Source organism: Oncorhynchus mykiss, chromosome 11 (genome assembly GCF_013265735.2).
Source record: "Oncorhynchus mykiss isolate Arlee chromosome 11, USDA_OmykA_1.1, whole genome shotgun sequence".
Taxonomy (NCBI): Eukaryota; Metazoa; Chordata; class Actinopteri; order Salmoniformes; family Salmonidae; genus Oncorhynchus; species Oncorhynchus mykiss.
Window position 1 is genome coordinate 47,717,015 of NC_048575.1, and position 26,418 is coordinate 47,743,432.

General features: G+C 44.1%; 2 protein-coding genes across 2 annotated transcripts in view; one reads left to right on the top strand and one right to left on the bottom strand.

Moving 5' to 3' along the window:
* LOC110535035 (transient receptor potential cation channel subfamily M member 7) overlaps positions 1-2,957 on the top strand; it is an 80,079-nt gene extending 77,122 nt beyond the window's left edge. Inside the window, exons 34-38 of the mRNA XM_036936311.1 lie at positions 153-235; positions 806-1,011; positions 1,223-1,274; positions 1,417-1,526; positions 2,243-2,957. Coding sequence (XP_036792206.1) covers positions 153-235; positions 806-1,011; positions 1,223-1,274; positions 1,417-1,526; positions 2,243-2,328 — 537 coding nt within the window. The 3' untranslated portion in view covers positions 2,329-2,957. The remainder of the gene's footprint in view (positions 1-152; positions 236-805; positions 1,012-1,222; positions 1,275-1,416; positions 1,527-2,242) is intronic.
* Positions 2,958-4,536: 1,579 nt separating this feature from the next.
* rorb (RAR-related orphan receptor B) overlaps positions 4,537-26,418 on the bottom strand; it is a 36,592-nt gene continuing 14,710 nt past the window's right edge. Inside the window, exons 2-10 of the mRNA XM_021621078.2 lie at positions 15,951-16,036; positions 15,673-15,814; positions 14,741-15,169; positions 13,942-14,063; positions 12,886-13,018; positions 12,438-12,545; positions 12,188-12,298; positions 11,731-11,843; positions 4,537-8,176 (exon numbers count right to left, since the gene is read on the bottom strand). Of these exons, the coding sequence (XP_021476753.1) occupies positions 8,012-8,176; positions 11,731-11,843; positions 12,188-12,298; positions 12,438-12,545; positions 12,886-13,018; positions 13,942-14,063; positions 14,741-15,169; positions 15,673-15,814; positions 15,951-16,036 (1,409 nt within the window). The 3' untranslated portion in view covers positions 4,537-8,011. The remainder of the gene's footprint in view (positions 8,177-11,730; positions 11,844-12,187; positions 12,299-12,437; positions 12,546-12,885; positions 13,019-13,941; positions 14,064-14,740; positions 15,170-15,672; positions 15,815-15,950; positions 16,037-26,418) is intronic.

Here is a 26,418-nt window from a genome sequence, read left to right on the forward strand (position 1 = left end):
CTTATGTATATCCACTTTCCACAGACAGCTGTTCACAACACCTTATTTTCGTTGCGTCTATTCGTTGTCTTCTTATTTTTGACCCTAATGTTTTACTTGGCATGTATTACATCCACTAATAGCATCATTCTGGCCATCTCTTGTCCTTACAGGAGATACAGCAACAGAGAGCTGCTCAGAAACTCATGCACGTGTTCAACCAAGTCAAACCAGAAAATGTGCCCCTTTCTCCCAGGTTTGTACTCAACATCTAGGACTTGTCTACATTACACGTGTGTGTGCGCTTGTGTGAGCTGATTGACTCTGTCTGTGTAACGTTGAGTAAGGATGGGAGACAGGCGCAGGAATACGTAATAGGTGTTTTTTAATTATCAGCCCAAAACAAAAGAACGAGGTGTAAAACCTCTACAATAAGTCACAGGACGAGACCCGTAATAACAAAAATATCTGTCGCACCAAAAACCAAATGAAACAGAGCACAGGTACTCACAAGACCAACGGTCATGGGACAATGATCGACAAGGACAATGGGGAACAGAGGGCACATATATACACATACTAATCAGGGGGAATGGGAACCAGGTGTGCGTAATGAGACAAGACAGTCCGGGTTTGGTGGTGATGATCCAGTTCAGTGACATCTAGAAGGCTGGTGAACGGAATGAGCAGCAGTACCAGGGGAATCCATGACAGTTTGAATGTGTGCACACATGTGTACGTGTGTTCATATGTGCATCAACTTATGTGTGTGTGTGTGTGTGTGAGATACATGTGTTACATATTTGAATGTGTTTCTCCCTCCTAGGTTCCTGGATGTGTCTCTTCTTCACTGTCACTCAGACGGACAGTGGTTGACCATAGAGAGGAACATGTTGGGTGACTTCAGGAAGTACAACAATAACACCGGAGAGGAGATCACCCCCTGCTGTGGAATGGAGGAAACGCTCCTGGCCTTCTCCCACTGGACCTACCAATACTCCTGTAGAGAACTACTGGTGCTGGACATACAGGGTCTGTCTTTCTGTCCTGTTCTGTCTGTCCGTCCGTCACATTCTGCTGCGCTGTCTGTACGTCTGACTGTGGATAGTTCAGAATGTTGTTAACATCATGCTTTGCTCTTTATCATTTATACTGTCTTGCACCCACATCACCTAAACAGGGTCGTCCTCTAAACTACTACATTGAATTGAAGTCTCTTCTGTCTTTCCTTAATCTTTCACAGGAGTGGGGTCGGAGCTTACAGACCCATCGGTCATCCGAGCGGACGACAAAAGGTACTCGCCTCACGCGGTGGAGGTTCAGTGTGTGACACCGACACTTATCATCTTCTTGACACACATTCTTTTGAGGTTTAAAGACGTATCTGACAAACGTAGATTTTTGGAGTACCCTATTCTGCCCCTGGTCTGACTGTAGCTTGACTGGTGACATGGTGTTTGGTCCTGCTAACCTGGGAGACACTGCCATCCAGAGCTTTGTCCTCAAACACACCTGCAACTCCTGCTGCAAGAACCTTGGACTCTTGGGTAAGAGAAAGGAACTATTCAGACCACCACTGTCATAAGGGGGTTATGGAGGAGATAGTGTGTGTGTGTATGCGTGCTTGTAATGTGTGAGACTGTGTCGTCTGTTTGGCATTTGTAATCAGACAGTGGACCTGTAGTGCTCACGTGTGTGTGTGTGTGTGTGTGTGTGTGTGTGTCACATTCATGTCTTCACCTGGGACATCGCGTTGGCTTGGAGATGAATGCCTGAACTTCAAATGAAGATAGAACCAGCTAATTAAGCCAAGGGAAGAATTTATTTTGATGACAACAAAGCATTGGAGGCAGGGGGAGGGACTTGCTTTGTGCGGTGTGCTGGGCTCTCTTTGATTACATATTAAACAGGGCTTTGTGCTGGCAGAGTGCTGTGGAGGCATTAGCTTTGATTAGATATTAATTGCAGTCTCTGGGTAGACCCGAGACACACGATACTAGCATCTAGAGGGAGCCTCGAAATTCACTCCAAAAATAAACAAGTGAGCAAACAGATAAACACACATGCAAACATTCAGCCATACTGGTTTTGATATTTTCAAAGGTGCTTTTTTCTTCTTCTTGTGTCCTCTCCAAGATTCCCATGAAATCAAAACATATTAATGAAAAATCCATGGATTTCCTCTCCGGTCTGATCCAATTATCTTTTAAGTGGCAATGACTACGTCGACTGCCATGTAACTGATTGATGTTTGTGTTGTCAGATTTGAAGAGGAGCACAGACAGCTGCGGGAAAACAGAACACAGATCTTCTGAAGAGGAAAGTGGAGTGATCGTGACCAGAGTGTAACCTCTGACTTGAAAGCAGAAGTCCGCCATCCTAACCTCTGGTTCAGGTGGGATGAAGTTGCCATTAAAGCATAAAGACACTGATCAGTTTAGTTTCTTTCTCCCGAAATGGTTATGGATAGGAATAGGGAACGCTTACTTGATCCAGAGGTGTGCTTAAGGGAAACTTCTACCATGAATAAAAGCACTCACTTGGGGCTTTGAATGGATAGTGTACATTGCATAACGTCATGTGGACTACCTCTTGTGTTAGATGGCTGGTAGGGCTTTGGTTTTAAAAATGATTAACATTGCACTAGTCTCAACAGCAAGCCAGATGCCGTAGTCTTGCATTCGTTCCAGCTATGGCGTGCATAGTGGAGGGAGGCCAAGGCAAATACATTTTATGTACATACACTCCCCGCCGTATTTATTTGGACAGTGAAGTGAAATTTGGCTCTATACTCCAGCATTTTGGATTTGAGATCAAATGTTTCATACGAGGCGACGGTACAGAATGTCACCTTTTATTTGAGGGTATTTTCATACATACTTGTTTTGCCGTTTAGAAATTAAAGCACTTTATGTACAGTGCCTTGCGAAAGTATTCGGCCCCCTTGAACTTTGCGACCTTTTGCCACATTTCAGGCTTCAAACATAAAGATATAAAACTGTATTTTTTTTGTGAAGAATCAACAACAAGTGGGACACAATCATGAAGTGGAACGACATTTATTGGATATTTCAAACTTTTTTAACAAATCAAAAACTGAAAAATTGGGCGTGCAAAATTATTCAGCCCCCTTAAGTTAATACTTTGTAGCGCCACCTTTTGCTGCGATTACAGCTGTAAGTCGCTTGAGGTATGTCTCTATCAGTTTTGCACATCGAGAGACTGACATTTTTTCCCATTCCTCCTTGCAAAACAGCTCGAGCTCAGTGAGGTTGGATGGAGAGCATTTGTGAACAGCAGTTTTCAGTTCTGGACTTTGACTTGGCCATTCTAACACCTGGATATGTTTATTTTTGAACCATTCCATTGCAGATTTTGCTTTATGTTTTGGATCATTGTCTTGTTGGAAGACAAATCTCCGTCCCAGTCTCAGGTCTTTTGCAGACTCTATCAGGTTTTCTTCCAGAATGGTCCTGTATTTTGCTCCATCCATCTTCCCATCAATTTTAACCATCTTCCCTGTCCCTGCTGAAGAAAAGCAGGCCCAAACCATGATGCTGCCGCCACCATGTTTGACAGTGGGGATGGTGTGTGTTCAGCTGTTGCTTTTACGCCAAACATAATGTTTTGCATTGTTGCCAAAAAGTTCAATTTTGGTTTCATCTGACCAGAGCACCTTCTTCCACATGTTTGGTGTGTCTCCCAGGTGGCTTGTGGCAAACTTTAAACAACACTTTTTATGGATATCTTTAAGAAATGGCTTTCTTCTTGCCGCTCTTCCATAAAGGCCAGATTTGTGCAATATACGACTGATTGTTGTCCTATGTCCGCAAAGTTCAAGGGGGCCGAATACTTTCGCAAGGCACTGTATCTAGTCCCCCATTTGACGTTGTCATAAGTATTTGGACAAATTCACTTAGTGTATTAATGTATTCAAAAGTTAGTATTTGGTTCCATGATCCTAGCATGCAATGACTATATCAAGCTTGTGACAAAACAGGAAACCGTCTTTAGAGACAGTGACCAAATTGCTCTGGCTGGACTCAAGCATTTCTTTATGAAATTAAAACAAAACTTGATTTAAAAAAATAAAATAAAATTATCAGACATTGCACATTAAAGCTTCAATCTAGGATTTTTTTCCCCCAGCAAAACAGTCCCTCTCATCAAATTTTTTTTTTTCTGCTTTCAAACACATATTTTCATTTTTTTTTAGCAATGCTGAATGCTAAAATGTATTATGCTGCTTATGTTCAAACTGGTTACATGAAAAAAAAAACGATTCTTCTCATCAAGCATTGACATAACTCGGTTGACGCATGGTTTATGTCTTACATTCAGAATTAAAATACAAGAATAACTCAACCTGATCTCTTGGTGGTTGGAATTCACACAGCTCAGACTCAAACTATTACAAGTATAATGGATAGCATAGATTTTTTGATACTGCTATTAGTCCCTTCACAGTTCCCATTGAAGATGTCAGCATTGTTGCCCTTAAAATGCTAGTTTGTGTTTGTGTGTTTGTATGTGAATGGAAAAAGAACAAGACAGAAATGCATCCATAACATTTCTTTTATTTTTCTTCCCACAAAGAAATGTCTACAAAAGCGATAAAATATAGAATTTAACAAAAATCACTTCAGACCTTGACTTCATTATTTACATCTCGAAGGAGGAGACACTGAGATGGCTCAGGAAAACTCAGAACTTCAACACACCTGGATCACCAAAGCTCTTAATTTATGTTGCTACCTCTCACTCTCACTCACACACACACACACACACACACAAAGCTGGGTCACAGCTGGGTCAAAGTTCTAAGGTCTGAGCTGACTCAACAAGTGAAAAAAGCAAACATATAAACAAACAATTCAATGTAATGAAATACACACTTGCCTCAAAAATTCCCCTTTTTGATTGGACCTCAAGTAAACTCACAGTAAAGCAACTATTTCCCATTACGCCAATCGAGCTTGTCCTCTAACTATGGCACTTGAGAAAAAACGTGTTCCTTTTTTTAGTTTCTGTACCCCATACCTTTAAGGGTTTTGGTCACAGATGCTACATTTACTTTACTTTCTCACCCTGGGAAGCAAAGACATTCTAATCAATAAATTAACCATTTCAACACTACTCCAATAGCACACACGTTTAATGCATTAAGAAAGTATACAAAGCATCAATAGAACAAAGAACCTCAATTTCTCCCTCTCTCTCGCTCCTTCATTCACTCTCTTTCAGCCTCACTCTCTCTTACACAAGCCCGCACAAACACGCACACACACGCACACAGGTTCTCTAAGGAGGCAGAAGTTGGGGTGTAAGTGTATTTGACTAAGCATGTGAAACGTTTCCGATGAAGTATATAAAATGGCGGCGCACGTGGTCCAGTGGTCTCGTTGGGATTAACAACCACGTTTTGTCTGCGCTCCATGGTGTCTGTTGATGGAGTAAAAGGCGCATAATGCGTTCAGTCCCTCACACTGAAAACGCTCCTCCATAACATTCAGAATAAAATAATCCCACCCCTGCCAAACCCACCCATCACTCCCACCCCTGACCCACAGCATTGCTTGAGAAAACACAAAAGCCCCAATGTTTCATTGCCATGAAACGGCATGCAAAGATAACAGAACGACAATAGGCTAATAGTAATAAGAGTAATAGTAATAATAATAACAATAATAATAATAATCGTAATAAAATTCAAATAATCTTACAATACAGTAGTAAATGCTTTCCAGATATTATTGCTACAGTACCTTACAGTGTTGATTTGTCACTCAGATGACCAACCCCGTCCCCCAAACCCAACCCCCACCCCCTGATTCACAGTCTAGAAAGGGAAAATAAAAACAAAGTGGGTTTAAATTCACTGTCCTATAGGCATGGAATGGTTGGACGCCAGCTTAGTTATGGTCTTCCTTCATTGTAACACAAGCAGCATATCTAGAACAGGGGCGGTTTTATGAATGCACCTGAAAATGTTATTTTCAGGACATTATTAAAGGAATTTCTGGGACTATTGTAGATAATGGCTCTCCCCATTATATGGACCCGGACAGTGAATCTTAGACAGACAGAGACAGACAGAGAGACAGAGACAGACAAGACAGACAGGACAGACCTTGTCTGGGTAGGTTCCTTCGCTGGGAGCCACCAGCATATTTATCTCTCCCAAAAACGCTTACATTTTTCAAAAATGTAAAAATGTTATTTTCATGCAAAGACAGAAAAATTGTTGCTCCCTGAGAGAGATGCTGTGTAGTGCATCGAAATGCAAGTGATTGTCTTTAACGAGCCACTGACCTCTGACCTATGAGGGGAGAGGGATGGGAACTACTTTTGGGCCGGGGGTGGAATGAGGGGTTGGTGGTGGGGAGCTATGACTAGAAGCTCATCCTGTGTATACAGAGGATGACAGGACAACATAGTGGTCACTGCATATGGGAAAGGGTGGGGGATAATGGATATGGGAAGTGGAGGAAAATGTCTCAGGTCATACTGTTCTGTACACTGGCACTGGCTAGCATCTATTCTCCACTAAAAGCTCAGAGGGATTTGGCAACTGTGCGAAACACGTAAACGTGTCTATTATAACATCTAAGGAAATCCTCGAAGATCTTCAACATTAACATTTAAAAAGCATTTGAAAAACATTCTAAACTGTTCATAAATTAAACAAAACAGGAAGTGATTGTCTATCATAGCTTACTATAAAGATTATACAATGTATTGCAACTTTAAGTGGCAAACGTTTCAGTGAAGAATATCTATTACCCCTAGAATAAGCAGTGCAAGATCTACAGTCCCAGAGTGCACTCTCTGTAATGTGGAATGTGTTTCAAGTTTCCATTTTAATCTGAAAGATTGAACGTCCGATTGTCAGTCAAATTGAAAGAAATGATCAGTGGACATCCTGGTGTATCCACTCCAGCTAATCATGACTACCCTGTGATTGACTGTTCTAGAAGGACGAGGCTGAGCAGAGGAATGCAAGGGTAAGGATAAAGCAGTGTGAAAGTTCTATCTCCTCGGAGAGAAAGAGCGAGAGAAAGTATTCTTCATTTAAGATGCCCAGTGATTAGCATGGGCGTAGATTGTGCAAAATGAGGGGGATGTAAGTGAGGAAGAGGTTTATGCAGTGACTAGGGTTCTTACATTCACTGACTAACTAAGCCATCATGAAAAGACACCAAGATCAACACAGTCGTTTTGGCTAGGTGGGGTGGAGAGAGGTGGCGGTACGTTTAGGGGGGCTGGCAGGATGGCAATCTGCCAGAAACTTTTTTTTTCACACAAAATAGAATATTTATGTACATATCTTCACCTTGAAGAGTAGCCATAATTGTTTTACTCCTTCTTTTACAGTTGAATAGTTCTCAACTGAAAGATGCAATACCCTCTTCACATATCAACAGAGTCCAGACAAGGTTTCTCGACGTACCGAGAGCACCCCCCAGGTTTAACCCAATATTCTTTAACAAGTCTCATTTAAATCTTGACAAATTCTGTACACATGAATCTATCAAATAAAAAAACACATAGACAGGTTATCAGCCACATAGGGCAGCTGCAGTTTTAAATTAGGACTAAAATATTAACAGAAAAATAAGTAATACTGGAATCCGCTCTGTACTAAAGAATATCTACAATAGTATTTCTGAATCCACACGAATCACCCCCCCCCCCCCCACCTTCAATATCACAATGTCATGTAAAAAAAAAAAAAAAAATGTTTTTATCAAAGATAAACAAATTGACTTACCCAGTTAAAAGACAGCTTAAATGTGCTAGTTAAAGTCTGTACATTTCTGATCAGTTCTGAAGAGCCCCTTGGTCATGGGTGCATTATATACATTCTTTAGACTGTATCGGTGAATAGGGTTGGATAAGTGCTGGACATTCCTAGTGTTTGCGGCTGTAAGTGTCTGGAGGGTCCGGGCCTGGGGTCCGGGCTTTGTGGTTGCGGTAATGATGCGTCCGCGGTCAAGTTGTGGTCCACTCTCTGAGATTGGACCGTAGGCAGTCACTTGGGTATGGTGATGGCTGCATTGGGGTCGGGATTGAAGAGCTCCTTGTAGAGTGGGGGGAAGAGCACATTGACCGTCTCGGGATGAAGCTGCTGGAAGGCCTGTAGCTCCTCGGTGTGGAGAGTACACAGGGCCGACAGCGTGGGGATCCGACCAATCAGCTACAGAGGACAGAGAGGAGTCAGCGGTTAGGGGTGATGGGTCAAGAAGTCTCAGGCTGTACAAAAAAGGCTGTCTAAAATACACTGCCATCCAGGGGTGCAACTGGGGAAGGGGGAAATGTTCTGAAATTCTGAAATTGCATTTTTGTCCCCCCCAGTTTTATCATTGGAATGTGATACAAAACAAGGCAATGGTGTGTTTTAGGACCATGCGGGCGCCTCAGAGCGGTCAGGTAAGCTGTTTGGAGTGTTTATCCGATTGGATAAAACTATATATACAGTGGGGAGAACAAGTATTTGATACACTTCCGATTTTGCAGGTTTTCCTACTTACAAAGCATGTAGAGGTCTAATTTTTATCATAGGTACACTTCAACTGTGAGACATAAAACAAAAATCCATTAAATCACATTGTATGATTTTTGTTGTAATTCATTTGCATTTTATTGCATGACATAAGTATTTGATACAGCAGAAAAGCAGAACTTAATATTTGGTACAGAAACCTTTGTTTGCAATTACAGAGATCATTCCTGTAGTTCTTGACCAGGTTTGCACACACTGCAGCAGGGATTTTGGCCCACTCCTCCATACAGACCTTCTCCAGATCCTTCAGGTTTCAGGGCTGTCGCTGGGCAATATGGAATTTCAGCTCCCTCCAAAGATTTTCTATTGGGTTCAGGTCTGGAGACTGGCTAGGCCACTCCAGGACCTTGAGATGCTTCTTACGGAGCCACTCCTTAGTTGCCCTGGCTGTGTGTTTCGGGTCGTTGTCATGCTGGAAGACCCAGCCACGACCCATCTTCAATGCTCTTACTGAGGGAAGGAGGTTGTTGGCCAAGATCTCGTGATACATGGCCCCATCCATCCTCCCCTCAATACGGTGTAGTCGCTCTGTCCCCTTTGCAGAAAAGCATCCCCAAAGAATGATGTTTCCACCTTCGCGGTTGGGATGGTGACCTTGGGGTTGTACTCATCCTTTTCCTCCAAACACGGCGAGTGGAGTTTAGACCAAAAAGCTCTATTTTTGTCTCATCAGACCACATGACCTTCTCCCATTCCTCCACTGGATCATCCAGATGGTCATTGGACGGGCCTGGACATGCGCTGGCTTGAGCAGGGGGACCTTGCGTGCGCTGCAGGATTTTAATCCATGACGGCGTAGTGTGTTACTAATGGTCTTCTTTGAGACTGTTGTCCCAGCTCTCTTCAGGTCATTGACCAGGTCCTGCCGTGTAGTTTTGGGCTGATCCCTCACCTTCCTCATGATCATTGATGCCCCACGAGGTGAGATCTTGCATGGAGCCCCAGACCGAGGGTGATTGACCGTCATCTTGAACTTCTTCCATTTTCTAATAATTGCGCCAACAGTTGTTGCCTTCTCACCAAGCTGCTTGCCTATTGTCCTGTAGCCCATCCCAGCCTTGTGCAGATCTACAATTTTAACCCTGATGTCCTTACACAGCTCTCTGGTCTTGGCCATTGTGGAGAGGTTGGAGTCTGTTTGATTGAGTGTGTGGACAGGTGTCTTTTATACAGGTAACGAGTTCAAACAGGTGCAGTTAATACAGGTAATGAGTGGAGAACAAAGGCTTCTTAAAGAAAAACTAACAGGTCTGTGAGAGCCGGAATTCTTACTGGTTGGTAGGTGATCAAATACTTATGTCATGCAATAAAATGCAAATGAATTACTTAAAAATCATACAATGTGATTTTCTGGATTTTTGTTTTACAATCCGTCTCTCACAGTTGAAGTGTACCTATGATAAAAATTACAGACCTCTACATACTTTGTAAATAGGAAAACCTGTAAAATCGGCAGTGTATCAAATACTTGTTCTCCCCACTTTATATACACTGCTCCAAAAAATAAAGGGAACACTAAAATAACACATCCTAGATCTGAATGAATGATTCTTATTAAATACTTTTTTCTTTAAATAGTTGAATGTGCTGACAACAAAATCACACAAAAATTATCAATGGAAATCAAATTTATCAACCCATGGAGGTCTGGATTTGGAGTCACACTCCAAATTAAAGTGGAAAACCACACTTCAGGCTGATCCAACTTTGATGTAATGTCCTTAAAACAAGTCAAAATGAGTCTCAGTAGTGTGTGTGGCCTCCACGTGCCTGTATGACCTCCCTACAACACCTGGGCATGCTCCTGATGAGGTGGCGGATGGTCTCCTGAGGGATCTCCTCCCAGACCTGGACTAAAGCATCCGCCAACTCCTGGATAGTATGTGGTGCAACGTGGGGTTGGTGGATGGAGCGAGACATGATGTCCCAGATGTGCTCAATTGGATTCAGGTCTGGGGAACGGGCGGGCCAGTCCATGCCTTCCTCTTGCAGGAACTGCTGACACACTCCAGCCACATGAGGTCTAGCATTGTCTTGCATTAGGAGGAACCCAGGGCCAACCACACCAGCATATGGTCTCACAAGGGGTCTGAGGATCTCATCTCGGTACCTAATGGCAGTCAGGCTACCTCTGGCGAGCACATGGAGGGCTGTGCGGCCCCCCAATGAAATGCCACCCCCCACCATGACTGACCCACTGCCAAACCGGTCATGCTGGAGGATGTTGCAGGAGGCAGAACGTTCTCCACTGCATCTCCAGACTGTCACGTCTGTCACATGTGCTCAGTGTGAACCTGCTTTCATCTGTGAAGAGCACCTTGCGCCAGTGGCGAATTTGCCAAACTTGGTGTTCTCTGGCAAATGCCAAACATCCTGCACGGTGTTGGGCTGTAAGCACAACCCCGACCTGTGGACGTCGGGCCCTCATACCACCCCCATGGAGTCTGTTTCTGACCGATTGAGCAGACACATGCACATTTGTGGCCTGCTGGAGGTCATTTTGCAGGGCTCTGGCAGTGCTCCTCCTTGCACAAAGGCGGAGGTAGCGGTCCTGCTGCTGGGTTGTTGCCCTCCTACGGCCTCCTCCACGTCTCCTGATGTACTGGCCTGTCTCCTGGTAGCGCCTCCATGCTCTGGACACTACGCTGACAGGCACAGCAAACCTTCTTGCCACATCTCGCATTGATGTGCCATCCTGGATGAGCTGCACTACCTGAGCCACTTGTGTGGGTTGTAGACTCCGTCTCATGCTACCACTAGAGTGAAAGCACCGCCAGCATTCAAAAGTGACCAAAACATCAGCCAGGAAGCATAGGAACTGAGAAGTGGTCTGTGGTCCCCACCTGCAGAATCACTCCTTTATTGGGGGTGTCTTGCTAAATGCCTATAATTTCCACCTGTTGTCTATTCCATTTGCACAACAGCATGAGAAATTTATTGTCAATCAGTGTTGCTTCCTCAGTGGACAGTTTGATTTCACAGAAGTGTGATTGACTTGGAGTTACATTGTGTTGTTTAAGTGTTCCCTTTATTTTTTTGAGCAGTGTATAATTGTCCCCCCACTTTTAAAACCAAAGTTGCACCGCTGCTGCCATCTAACAGTGCCTAGGTGTGACGCTCTTCGATGTGACGCCTCACAACAGATGTACTCTATGATGCTCAGTGATCTGAGCGGTGATGCGCCCTACCTTAGCCAGCGTGTCCTCATCCATGTGGTTCTTCTGCATGATGTGCTGCAGCGCAAAGTAGATCTTCTCCTGGAGCTTCTGCACCTTCCTGGGCTCCATCAGCCACGGCCGGTCTGACAAAGGAACACACAACCACATCACATGCCAATCAATCAATCAAATGTATTAATAAAGCCCTTTTTTTACATCAGCAGATGGCACAAAGTGCTTATACAGAAACCCAGCCTGAAACCCCGAAGAGGAAGCAATGCAGATGTAGAAGCACGGCGGCTCCGTAAAACTCCCTGTAAAGGCAGGAACCTAGGAATAAATTGTGTCCGTCTTACTACTAATAAAGACAGCCTCAGCAATGTCAGTCACTGTGACCGCAGCATTCTCCAGCCAGGCAGTGCCTCTGTAAGGTCTGCCTGTAGGTGGCAGCAGAAGGTAACTGTGGCTGTGTGTCGTCAGTACTGACCTGTGGAGATGAGCACTGCTGCGGAGAACAGAGCAATTTCCTCCTCAGTGAGCTGCAAAGAGCACAGACTCTTGGCAAAGTCAAACACCGCGCTGACCAGATCGTCACAGCCTGAGAGAGACAATAGAGAGGCGGTCAATTCATTGTCATAGTTATATGTTGTCCAGAGCATTATGGGTACTGTAGTACATCATGCTACTTAGATGACAGTCGATGAGGTGGTACAGTAGCGCTAGCAGCAGTGCCTTACCTAGAGCTTTGAACATCTGCATGCCCCCGTACTTCCCCTCAAACAGCACTGTGTTGTTGAGCGGGTTAAACGCCCGACACATTCTAACCAGGACCACCTCCAGACAACCTAGAGAGAGAGAGAGAGAGACACGTTGATGACTTTTTGCTAATCCAATATGTTTTTCATGTTGGTGCTACATCGTTGATCCATTTAAAAAAAAAAAAAAATTAAAGGATGTGGAAACATGGTTGTTTCAATCAGCATTTTTTATTTTACTAGGCAAGTCAGTTAAGAACAAATTCTTATTTTCAATGACGGCCTAGGAGCAGTGCCTGTTCAGGGGCAGAATGGCAGATTTGTATCTTGTCAGCTCGGGGATTCAAACTTGCAACCTTTCGGTTACTAGTCCAACACTCTAACCACTAGGCTACCCTGCCGCCCCAGTAGGTCAGCAGTGTCAGCTCACCTGACTTGAGCAGAAGGATCTGGTCATTCTGGCACAGCTCCATGAAGCCTGAAATGCGCTTGGCAAACTCCACCACATACTGGATGGCATGGGTGATCTGGATGGCACACTGCTGCCACAGCATGTCTCGCGTCTGCAGAGAAATACACACGTTCAGAACTTCTGTGCAGACCTATCGACGCGTGTCATGACAGCTCGTATACACACTGCTATAGCACTTCCGCAAGTGCAAACAAATAGAAACCGTATTTAACACACGTTTATGCCACAGGACTATGCCCACAACAAGACGCGCAGAGTTGTATTTCCCTTTTTACAGTTCAATGAAGTACCATACAGGAACAGGGAAAATGCATACTTAGAAAATTGTCAGCTCCCTCGCTACTCAGAATATCCAAAGTACAATATCAGCAAATTGCTTTTGTGTGTTCTATAGTGTCTGTCTGTAAGATGAATCTCTATGGAGAAGATTTCAAAGGGTTCTTCTGTAATGACCCATAATCCATTAGACACAGAGGAATGAGAGAAGTCACGGTGATATAAAAGAACTAGTGCTGTTTCACACACACACACACAGGCAGGCGGAGAAAAGGAGCGAGAGAGAGATAGAAACAGAAGAAGGAGAAACGAGCAGAGAAAGAGAGAACTTGAGGGAAAAAAAGAGACAGAAAGAGAGGGGGGTGAGATTCTATAGACAACCAGAGTTTGGAAGAGAATGAGGGCAGTTGGTATAGGGAACAAAAGAGACATTGGATGACAATAGAGTTGGGAGGTGCTCAGAGGTTGTACTGTAGGTTAGTGAGCAGTGTAAACTCGGCTGGTCACAAGGAATACATACACACACCACAGGAGGCTGCTGATAGGAGGACGGCTCATAACAATGGCCGGGAACGGTGCAAATGGAATGGCATCAAACACCTGGAAACCATGGAAACCATGTGTTTCCTGTATTTGGTACCATTCTCCTGATTCTGCTCCAGTAATTGCCACAAGCCCATCCTCCCCAATTAAGGTGCCACCGACCTCCTGTGAGGTACACACACTCGTCACACTCACTTTGCTCTGGTACATCTTGATGTCATCGTAGGAGTGTGTTTGCCAGGCCAGCTGCTGGAGCTCATCTGCTGTGTATTGACAGGTCTCCAGGTGAGACTTTATAATGTTCTGGGCGATACGATCTATGGAGGGAGAGGGGGTGAAGATACAGAGTCAGACACACTCGAGCAAAACGGTAGCTTACCATTCATTGTCTATGGAGCATGAAACCAATGAACCGTACCCAAGCTTAATGAAAACAAACTTTATTCAACTTCCGAAGGTTTCAGTCCTCATGCAACTTTCTATGTAGTCTGTTTATTTTGATGTATCTGAATCTGAATTGTAGAAAATAATTGTTGGGCTAATTGAAACGGGGTGTAGAAAACAGCAGAACGGATCTTTAAAAGAATCAGCTAATGTATTGTGTGCCCCATCCAAGTATGTGACAACTCCAGTAGAGAGTACACTAGTAAAACTGTGTTCAGCTGACTTGACATTGCAACCTTAGTAAGGCAGGCAACACTCAAGCTTCACTCTGTAATCTGACAGGGTGTTTCTTGCATTAATGGGCTGAGCTTCAATATGATGCCCCCCCCTAGGAAAGTCTGATCTCAGGTTGCTCACACTGCTTATCACAATGACAGCTTATCACACTTAGCCTCGCCATGACACCTTCCTGTTCAAATCATCAACTAAGGCCTAGTGTCTTCCTGCCCCCTACCACACTCGGGCCTCATCATGTCATGCACCTAATGTTTTTGAAGGCGGCACTGATGGTCCAATTGAACACCTGTGAATAAACTTAACCCTAAGTTACCTAGCTCTCCCATGCTGACATTGCTTGGCGCCAGCTGACTGTCCTGGTAGGAGCTGTAGTTGAACAGGTTGGTCACAGGGGTCAGGTCGTACACAGGCTCCTGTTTTATGTGCTTCATGCCCGCCATGTCCAGGCCTGACTGATCCGGGGAGGGCTGGGTGGAGTCCATACCGTGGTAGTAGCCGCCGGGGGCACCACCGTTCACCTGGCCCTTGGGAAGCTCGATAACGTGGCCGTTGGCGTAGGTGCCTCCGATCTCGTGGTTGAGGGTGTTGAGGCCGTTGGTCAGGCTGGAGGAGTAGACGCGCGCCAGGGCCTCTGCCTCACCAGTCTGCTGCTGCCGCTCATTCAGGATCCGCTGCTGGTGCTTCTGCACCTCGGCGTACAGGCTGTCTCGCTGCTTCTTTGACATGCGGCCAAACTTCACCGCTACGCACAGAGGGAGGGTTCTTTATTAGTCACATTGTGTTTGGTTTCTCTCTCAGCTTCACCTGTGCTTTTACATTCCAGAGATTACAGTAGTATTTGACAATCTTAAAGGGATAGTTTGTGATTTTGACAATGAAGCCCTTCATCTATTTCCATAGAGTCAGATAAACTTGTGGATACCATTTTTGTTTCTGCGCCCAGTATGAAGGAAGTTTGAGGTAGTTTCGCAAGCCAATGGTAACTAGCGTTAGCGCTAGCATGCTAGCTGTAACCAAATCCTTTCAGTTTTTGCGCTAAGCTAGTTAACATTGGCTCGCGAAACTACCTCGAACTTACATACTGGACGCAGAGACAAAAATGGTATCCACGAGTTTATCTGACTCTAGGGAAATAGATGAAGGGCTTCATTGTCAAAATCGCAAACTATCCCTTTACGTAAGCAAGTGTCTACACTTGTGTATGTATTTGTGTATACGTTCATGTGTGTGTCGAAGCAGTCTCACCATCTCTGGACATTCCGAGTGCGAGACACTTCTGTAAGCGGCAGTGTTGGCAGCGGTTTCGGTTGGTCCTGTCGATCAGACAGTTCCTCTGGCGAGGGCAGGAGTAGGCGGCGTTGTTCTGCTGACTACGTCTGAAGAACCCCTACAGGACAACCACAAACACGAGCGGTCAGTCAATGTTTTGTAAATAAAGGAAAATATAGGAAAGAAGATATAAAACAAAATGACAGAGGAGAAGGATGGACAGAGGGAACAACAGAGCTGTGTTGACAACTCACTTTGCAGCCCTCACATGTGATGACTCCATAGTGGATTCCTGATGACTTGTCTCCGCAAATTTTGCATGGTATAACTTCGATTTGGGCTGTGAACAGAGAGAGGGGAGGGGAAAACACACATACCTGAGTTACATAACCGTTTTATTGGATCACACACACTTCAAATCAAATTTTATTTGTCACATACACATGGTTAGCAGATATTAATGCGAGTGTAGCGAAATGCTTGTGCTTCTAGTTCCGACAATGCAGTAATAACCAACAAGTAATCTAACTAACAATTCCAAAACTACTGTCTTATACACAGTGTAAGGGGATAAAGAATATGTACATAAGGATATATGAATGAGTGATGGTACAGAGCAGCATAGGCAGGATACAGTAGATGGTATCGAGTACAGTATATACATGAGGTGAGTATGTAAACAAAGTGGCATAGTTAAAGTGGCTAGTGATACATGTATTACATAAGGATGCAGTCGATGATATATAGAGTACAGTATATACGTATGCATATGAGATGAATAATGTAGGGTAAGTAACATTATATAAGGTAGCATTGTTTAAAGTGGCTAGTGATATATTTACATCATTTCCCATCAATTCCCATTATTAAAGTGGCTGGAGTTGAGTCAGTGTCAGTGTCAGTGTGTTGGCAGCAGCCACTCAATGTTAGTGGTGGCTGTTTAACAGTCTGATGGCCTTGAGATAGAAGCTGTTTTTCAGTCTCTCGGTCCCAGCTTTGATGCACCTGTACTGACCTCGCCTTCTGGATGATAGCGGGGTGAACAGGCAGTGGCTCAGGTGGTTGATGTCCTTGATGATCTTTATGGCCTTCCTGTAACATCGGGTGGTGTAGGTGTCCTGGAGGGCAGGTAGTTTGCCCCCGGTGATGCGTTGTGCAGACCTCACTACCCTCTGGAGAGCCTTACGGTTGTGGGCGGAGCAGTTGCCGTACCAGGCGGTAATACAGCCCGCCAGGATGCTCTCGATTGTGCATCTGTAGAAGTTTGTGAGTGCTTTTGGTGACAAACCTAATTTCTTCAGCCTCCTGAGGTTGAAGAGGCGCTGCTGCGCCTTCTTCACGATGCTGTCTGTGTGAGTGGACCAATTCAGTTTGTCTGTGATGTGTATGCCGAGGAACTTAAAACTTGCTACCCTCTCCACTACTGTTCCATCGATGTGGATAGGGGGGTGTTCCCTCTGCTGTTTCCTAAAGTCCACAATCATCTCCTTAGTTTTGTTGACGTTGAGTGTGAGGTTATTTTCCTGACACCACACTCCGAGGGCCCTCACCTCCTCCCTGTAGGCCGTCTCGTCGTTGTTGGTAATCAAGCCTACCACTGTTGTGTCGTCCGCAAACTTGATGATTGAGTTGGAGGCGTGCGTGGCCACGCAGTCGTGGGTGAACAGGGAGTACAGGAGAGGGCTCAGAACGCACCCTTGTGGGGCCCCAGTGTTGAGGATCAGCGGGGTGGAGATGTTGTTGCCTACCCTCACCACCTGGGGGCGGCCCGTCAGGAAGTCCAGTACCCAGTTGCACAGGACGGGGCCGAGACCCAGGGTCTCGAGCTTGATGACGAGCTTGGAGGGTACTATGGTGTTGAATGCCGAGCTGTAGTCGATGAACAGCATTCTCACATAGGTATTCCTTTTGTCCAGATGGGTTAGGGCAGTATGCAGTGTGGTTGAGATTGCATCGTCTGTGGACCTATTTGGGCGGTAAGCAAATTGGAGTGGGTCTAGGGTGTCGGGTAGGGTGGAGGTGATATGGTCCTTGACTAGTCTCTCAAAGCACTTCATGATGACGGAAGTGAGTGCTACGGGGCGGTAGTCGTTTAGCTCAGTTACCTTAGCTTTCTTGGGAACAGGAACAATGGTGGCCCTCTTGAAGCATGTGGGAACAGCAGACTGGTATAGGGATTGATTGAATATGTCCGTAAACACACCGGCCAGCTGGTCTGCGCATGCTCTGAGTGCGCGGCTGGGGATGCCGACTGGGCCTGCAGCCTTGCGAGGGTTAACACGTTTAAATGTCTTACTCACCTCTGCTGCAGTGAAGGAGAGTCCGCATGTTTTCGTTGCAGGCCGTGTCAGTGGCACTGTATTGTCCTCAAAGCGAGCAAAAAAGTTATTTAGTCTGCCTGGGAGCAGGACATCCTGGTCCGTGACTGGGCTGGATTTCTTCTTGTAGTCCGTGATTGACTGTAGACCCTGCCACATACCTCTTGTGTCTGAGCCGTTGAATTGAGATTCTACTTTGTCTCTGTACTGACGCTTAGCTTGTTTGATAGCCTTGCGGAGGGAATAGCTGCACTGTTTGTATTCGGTCATGTTACGAGTCACCTTGCCCTGATTAAAAGCAGTGGTTCGCACTTTCAGTTTCACGCGAATGCTGCCATCAATCCACGGTTTCTGGTTAGGGAATGTTTTAATCGTTGCTATGGGAACGACATCTTCAACGCACGAACTCGCACACCAAATCAGCATATTCGTCAATATTGTTATCTGACGCAATACGAAACATGTCCCAGTCCACGTGATGGAAGCAGTCTTGGAGTGTGGAGTCAGCTTGGTCGGACCAGCGCTGAACAGACCTCAGCGTAGGAGCCTCTTGTTTTAGTTTCTGTCTGTAGGCAGGGATCAACAAAATGGAGTCGTGGTCAGCTTTTCCGAAAGGAGGGCGGGGCAGGGCCTTATATGCGTCGCGGAAGTTAGAGTAACAATGATCCAAGGTTTTTCCACCCCTGGTTGCGCAATCGATATGCTGATAAATTTTAGGGAGTCTTGTTTTCAGATTAGCTTTGTTAAAATCCCCAGCTACAATGAATGCAGCCTCCGGATAAATGGATTCCAGTTTGCAAAGAGTCAAATAAAGTTCGTTCAGAGCCATCGATGTGTCTGCTTGGGGGGGGGATATATACGGCTGTGATTATAATCGAAGAGAATTCTCTTGGTAGATAATGCGGTCTACATTTGATTGTGAGGAATTCTAAATCAGGTGAACAGAAGGATTTGAGTTCCTGTATGTTTCTTTCATCACACCATGTCTCGTTAGCCATAAGGCATACACCCCCGCCCCTCTTCTTACCAGAAAGATGTTTGTTTCTGTCGGCGCGATGCGTGGAGAAACCCGCTGGCTGCACCGCCTCCGATAGCATCTCTCCAGTGAGCCATGTTTCCGTGAAGCAAAGAACGTTACAGTCTCTGATGTCCCTCTGGAATGCTACCCTTGCTCGGATTTCATCAACCTTGTTGTCAAGAGACTGGACAGTGGCGAGAAGAATGCTAGGGAGTGGTGCACGATGTGCCCGTCTCCGGAGTCTGACCAGAAGACCGCCTCGTTTCCCTCTTTTTCGGAGTCATTTTTTTGGGTCGCTGCATGGGATCCATTCCGTTGTCCTGGGTGAAAGGCAGAACACAGGATCCGCATCGCGAAAAACATATTCTTGGTCGTACTGATGGTGAGTTGACGCTGATCTTATATTCAGTAGTTCTTCTCGACTGTATGTAATGAAACCTAAGATGACCTGGTGTACTAATGTAAGAAATAACACGTAAAAAATCAAAACACTGCATAGTTTCCTAGGAACGCGAAGCGAGGCGGCCATCTCTGTCGGCGCCGGAAGTACACTTGCCTGTACTGTACCAGTGTTAATGGCCGCTCAACTTTTCCCCCACTGTCGGGGGGCTCATTAGTGTGTGTGTGTGTGTGTGTGTGTGTGTTTCTGTCACATATGACCCAGTGAGGGGGCACAGCACTCCCAATCAGAAGGAACCTCTCCAGTCAGCAGGTCACTGTGACATTGGGACATCCTGTTAATTTTAGCAGTGTTTTTTTTGTAGTGGTAATGACAGGAACACTAGTGACAGACTTTATGTCAGGACGATGAGCAGGGGTCCTTAGATGTGCTCCCAGGATTGTAGTGGGGTTACATCACCAAAGTATCTTCCTTTATTCACTCACTCGCATTGTAAACGTAGTGTACTGTGGGACTGAACTGTGTACTGTAGGTCTGAAATCGCCACACACAGAAACCATTAGGAGTGTCCAGTGACCACAGTAACCAGTGTAGCCACATAGTTCAAGACAGAGAAGGAGAGTGACAGATAGATCGAGCGATAGGTGGCACATATCTGCTGACACTGCACACTCACTATAAAGAGATTAGACACTCAATCTAATCCTAAATGACTTCCTTCCTCCCAAGCTGTTTCCTTGCGATGCACACTGGCTTATCCAAAGCACCAATTCCCCAATATTCTTTCTGTACCTGAACCTGGTAGAATCGGGTAAGATGGTTATTAACAGACATTTCAGGTGTTGATAAAACATGTTTTGTTTAGTTACTTTTTTCCTGAAATGTTTCTCTAACTTTACTGCAAATCAAGCTAGCTAGCAAACGTTAGCTAGTTAAAAGATAGGCTAGGTTGAATATACAATTGTGGCTAGCAACCTCAACCTAACAATTACCATCACAATACACTTAAATGGGAGGCAACAGTCATATATATATATATATATATATACATACACACACACACACGACCATTCAAAAGTTAGGGGTCACTTAGAAATGTCCTTGTTTTTGAAAGAAAAGCAAAAAAATGTGTCCATTAAAATAACATCAAATTGATCAGAAATATAGTGTAGACATTGTTAATGTTGTAAATGACTATTGTAGCTGGAAATGGCCAATTTTTTTAATGGACTATCTACATAGGCCCATTATCAGCAACCATTATTCCTGTGTTCCAATGGCATGTTGTGTTCACTATTCAAGTATATTATTTTAAAAGGCTAATTGCTCATTAGAAAACCCTTTGCAATTTTGTTAGCACAGCTGAAAACTGTTGTCCTGATTAAAGAAGCAATAAATAGAATAGAAAGAGGAGTGGGAGGCCCCGGTGCACAACTGATCAAGAGGACAAGTACATTAGAGTGTCTAGTTTGAGAAACAGACTCCTCACAAGTCCTCAACTGGCAGCTTCATTAAATGGTAAACACAAAACACCAGTCTCAACGTCAACAGTGAAGAGGCGACTCCGGGATGCTGGCCTTCTAGGCAGTTGACAGTGCATGCCATAGCAAACACCAAGCCATGAGGTCGAAGCTCCAAGACAGGATTGTGTCGAGGCACAGATCTAGGGAAGGGTACCAAAATATTTCTGCAGCATTGAAGATCCCCAAGACAGAGCTCCAAATATATTTTTGGCATGAATGTCAAGCGCCACATCTGGAGGAAACCTGGCACCATCCCTGCGGTGAAGCATGGTGGTGGCAGCATCATGCTGTGGGGATGTTTTTCAGCGGCAGGGACTGGGAGACTAGTCAGGATCGAGGGAAAGATGAAAGGAGCAAAGTAGAGCGAGATCCTTGATGAAAACCTGCTCCAGAGCGCTCAGGACCTCAGACTGGGACAAAGGTTCACCTTCCAAAAGGACAATGACCCTAAGCACACTGCCAAGACAACGCAGGAGTGGCTTCGGGACAAGTCTCTGAATGTCCTTGAGTGGCCCAGTCCGAGCCCGGACTTGAACCAATCAAACATCAATGCAGAGACCTTAAAATAGCAGTGCAGTAACGCTCCCCCATCCAACCTGACATGAGATTGAGAGGATCTGCAGAGAAGAATGGGAGAAACTCCCCAAATACAAGTGTGCCAAGCTTGTAGTGTCATTCTCAAGAGGACTCGAGGCTGTAATCACTGCCAAAGGTTCTTCAACAAATTACTGAGTAAAGTGTCTGAATACTTAAGAACTTGTGATATTTCTGTTTTTTAAAAACCTGTTTTTGCTTTGTCATTATGGCTTATTGTGTGTATATTTTTATTTCATCCATTTTAGAATAAGGCTGTAACGTAACAAAATGTGGAAAAAGTCTAGGTGTCTGAATACTGTCCGAATGCACTGTATGCACCAGTCAAAAGCTTGGACACACCTACTCATTCCAGGGTTTTTCTTAATTTGTACTATTTTCTACATTGTAGAATAATAGTGAAGACATTAAAACTTTGAAATAACACATATGGAATCATGTAGTAACCAAAAAAAGTGTTAAACAAATCAAAATATAGTTTATATTTCAGATTCTTCAAAGTAGCCACCCTTTGCCTTGATGACAGCTTTGCACACTCTTGGCATTCTCTCAACTAGTTTCATGAGGTAATCAACTGGAATGCATTTCAATTAACAGGTGTGCCTTGTTAAAAGTTAATTGGTGGAATTTCTTTCCCTTTTAATGTTTTTGAGCCAATCAGTTGTTTTGTGACAAGGTAGGGGTGGTACACAGAATATAGGCCTATTTGGTGAAATACCAAGTCCATATTATGGCAAGAACTGCTCAAATAAGCAAAGAGAAATGACAGTCCATCATTACTTTAAGACATGAAGGTCAGTCAATATAGAAAATTTGAAGAATTTTTCAAGAGTCAAGATAAAATGGGTTAAAGTCATGTATAGTATCCCTAGTTGTAAAGTAGTAAATAACTTATCAGAAAGTTTTAAACTCTCAAGAGGAGTAAAACAAGGTTGTCCACTATTGGCATATCTATGCTGGTTGAGAGAATGCCAAGAGTGTGCAAAGCTGTCAAGACAAAGGGTGGCTATTTGAAGAATCTCAAATATAAAATATATTTTGATTTGTTTAACACTTTTTTGGTTACTATATGATTCCATATGTGTAATTTCATAGTGTTGATGTCTTCACTATTATTCTACAATGTAGAAATTAGTCAAATAAAGAAAAACCCTTGAATGAGTAGGTGTTTCCCAACTTGACTGGTACTGTACACACACATATATATATATATTTTTTAAATTATTATTATTATTTGTATTACTATTTTCCCCTAACCCTACTACCCCTCCCCTAATTGGAGTAAACTAATGGACAACAACACCTAGGCTTCTACTTCCAACGTATACATCCTATATACATTTTACGGACACAATGCATTTTACAGTAGTTCTCTTTTGTTTTTAATCCAATCCTTGAGCTTCCCTCAACCCCTCCCATCTATCTCTCAAGACCATCCAGTTTTGATTTCTATTTGCCATATATTTTTAAACTGTGCTGTGATGTTTCACAAAAGTTCTGAACCTTTCTTATTCTCATAAATTTTACAGATTGTAAATGAAAGAAACATTTTTGCAAAAGTATTATTATATTATTGATCGATTGACTTAGATTTTTCAAATCACCCAGCAGTGCTATTTGCAGAGTTAGCTCCAGGTAAATGTTGCAGTCCTTCAGCCATTCCTGAACATTCGACAAGGGACCCCAACTGGGTTGTGTTCATTTGGAACCAAACAGAAGAAAAATGGACAGAAAAAGGAAGGGACTACCTGGATTTGTCCAATAAGAAACACTAGTTTTCCTTTTACGTTGCAAACATTATTTTTTTTACGTGTGCCCTAATGAACACAACCAATGATTCATTACAATCTGTGGTAGAGCAATAACAGAAAAACTGTACACTATACAAAGTACACAGAGAAATGACATCTAACGTTTTAGCCTATGAGTGTAGTAATTTGTGGTCAAAGGCAATGTCCAAAAGTATGTCTTACCTATGGCATCTGTTTTCATTTTCCGCGGAGACACATGCATAAACACATGTAGCCTACACACACCGCTCTGTGTTGCAGCTACAACAGGATAACAGGTGTTTTAATGTGTGTGTGGTAATGATTGGTTTACGTCACTGCATCAGCAGTGTTTATGGAGTGTGTGTATGTGGTTTGTATGTCATCTGTGTGTGTATAGTGTCATAATGGGATTAGCTCAGGGAGATAATGACTACTCAGAGTTGTCTGCTGCCTAAGCTGTGGCTGTCTTGTACCTCTTTACCCAGGGAGGGATGTCCCACTCCCCCCAAAAAGCCTGAGTAAGAGAGGGTCCGACTGCGGGTTTAATGACCCTGACCTCTGTGACCCCGGAGTCTAAGACCATGTGGTGACAAAAGGTTATTTAGATCCTGACGACAAACAGACAGACAGACAGACAGACAGACAGACAGTCAGACAGACAGTCAGTAGGGGTTAAAACTGATGAGGGGTAAGACAAGGCCCTCTTGAGAGCTGAAAACCCTCAGCAGACAGGACAGTTTGTATTTACCCCCATTTATATAATCTTCCACCTATTCCTTTCCCTTATCGATCTACAAGCCCTACATACCCATTGTGAATGAGTCATTAACTGTGTGTCTGGTGGGGGGGGGGGGGGGGGGGGGTGCATGTGTGTGTGTGTGGACTGGGACTGTGAGTGTTATGAAGGAAGGACTCTCTGGGTTTGTTCTAGAGGTGACCCATTTCCACCAGTTCCTGGCCAGTGCCAAACTGGGTCAGCGCAGCGGGCTGGACTGGGCCGGACTGGGAAAGAACATACAAACAGTGTGATGCAGTGAAGATGTCTATTTATAGTGTGAAAAACAGGTCAGTTGTGCCTCAGGAAATGGCAGTAAAAGAGAGAACAACACTCTGTGTTTGTGTGTGTGTTCAGCCGCTCTCATTTACAACCACGTTCTGCTATATTCCCCAGAAAGTCTCTTTGTAGCTCCTTTAGGAACAACTCCTAATTGAACTTCAAGGAAGGACATCTTAAAAACGCATTTATCAACTGACCAGTCTACAGTTTATAATAATGTTTTGAGGGGTGTGTGAACCGACAAAGATTATAATCCAGCTGTCAGTATTTCTGTGTTCATGTGGGTGAGTGTGTATGAGTGTGTAAGCTTTTGGGTGATTTTGTGTATGTGAATGTGTGTAGGCGTCTGTATTCTTATGTGTGTGTTTGAGAGTGTCTGTGTGTTTGTGTGTATGTCTCTGTGTGTTAGAGACTGTGTGTTTCAGAATGTGTGTGTGTGTGTTAGAGAGTGTGTGTGCATAGCCACCGGGCCTGTCAGGTGGAATAAGGAGCCAGTCGTGACAGCTTGGCTGTTGCTAAGACGACCACCCACTCGCTTCTGTCGTCTGCCTGTCAGAGTAATGATTTGCTGAGCGGTCACACACACGCCTACAGGAAGTGATGTCACCAAACTATGGAGTATTTCTTGCTTACCATCACCATCCTACCCTTCTTACTGCCTCCTCTCACTTGGTGCACCAACACTATGGTTGCATTTTTCACCAAGTCAAATCAAGTGGCTCTAAAACGGTGTATTTACGTAGTAGTACTGCAGACAGGTACATTGAGTGCAGTTACTACTGTATATATGGAACACGTGCTTCAGGATCCTATTCTACATGAGTTTAGAACAGATAGATAGCATATAGATAGCAGATAAATAGCTGTCTGAATGATTCCTAGGCCCTCTGACTGGCTGGCTGTGTGTGCGTGGCTGCCCTCTGACCCTCTGACTGGCTGGCTGTTTGTTATCCAAAGGTTATGTAAGAGTGCAGCGCTGGCGATTCCATGGCTAAGAGGAGCTCAGCCCCACAATCTCCTCAAAGAGAGAGAGAGAGAACAAGAGACACAGACACCAACAAACAGAGAGACAGACAGACAGACAGACAGGTGGGTTACAAAAAAGTAAGGGAGACAATTTTGTAGGGTAGTCTGGTTGGTGCAGTGAGTGATGTGTAGTGAACTGGCACGTGGAGTGTGTTAATTGATTTTTAATGAAGTGAGGAACTCCACTCAGTCTCCTGGGTTCCCAACTCTCTAAATAGAGCCTTAATTAGCTTCATTAGAGGAGATGGGAGCATCCGTACATGAGCACTGGCTTACCATAACTCAATTTATAAAGAACACACACACACACACACACACACACACACAAAGCAAGACAACATCAAAACTTGAAATTGCCATGTGGTCTCCTGATTAAATGGGCGGAAGTTGAAGTTGATGTGCTTGATGTACATATCCCAGAAAACTTAAAAATAGATAGGATGTTGAAACTGTGGAAAGGGAAATACCTGTCCATCTACGGGAAAATGACCCAGATTAATGTCCTATTGATACCGCAGGTTCCATATTTATTCATGACTCTGCTGACTCCAGGAGTCCTTTTTCAAGCCATGGCAAACCATTAAACGGCCACCTTTGTATTATGAACATGAGTTACGAGGGTTAAAATTAGGACATATTAAGGCATTAAACCTCTCTCAGAATGATATTTAAATCCAAACTGGTTTTGCAGCAGACTACTAAGAGAGGCACATCCGAGGTTCAAAGTGGTCTTTTTTGCCGTTACACTGATTAAAACCAACCATTTCCGGTGGACTGATAATGGATCCCTGCTTAAAGTATGATCCTTTTTAAATGAAGCAATACAGAGTTGGTTACAATTCCAATTTCATCCTCCAGATGAGGCAGAACAAGTATTACAGCACATAACGTGGTTAAAACTCCAAATGCACTAATAGAGGACATTTTCTTGGGAGAAATGCATAAAATATCATGTTTCTGAATGACATTGGAAGGTAAAACTGTCACACAAGCTATTAACAAAGGGTGTATGGA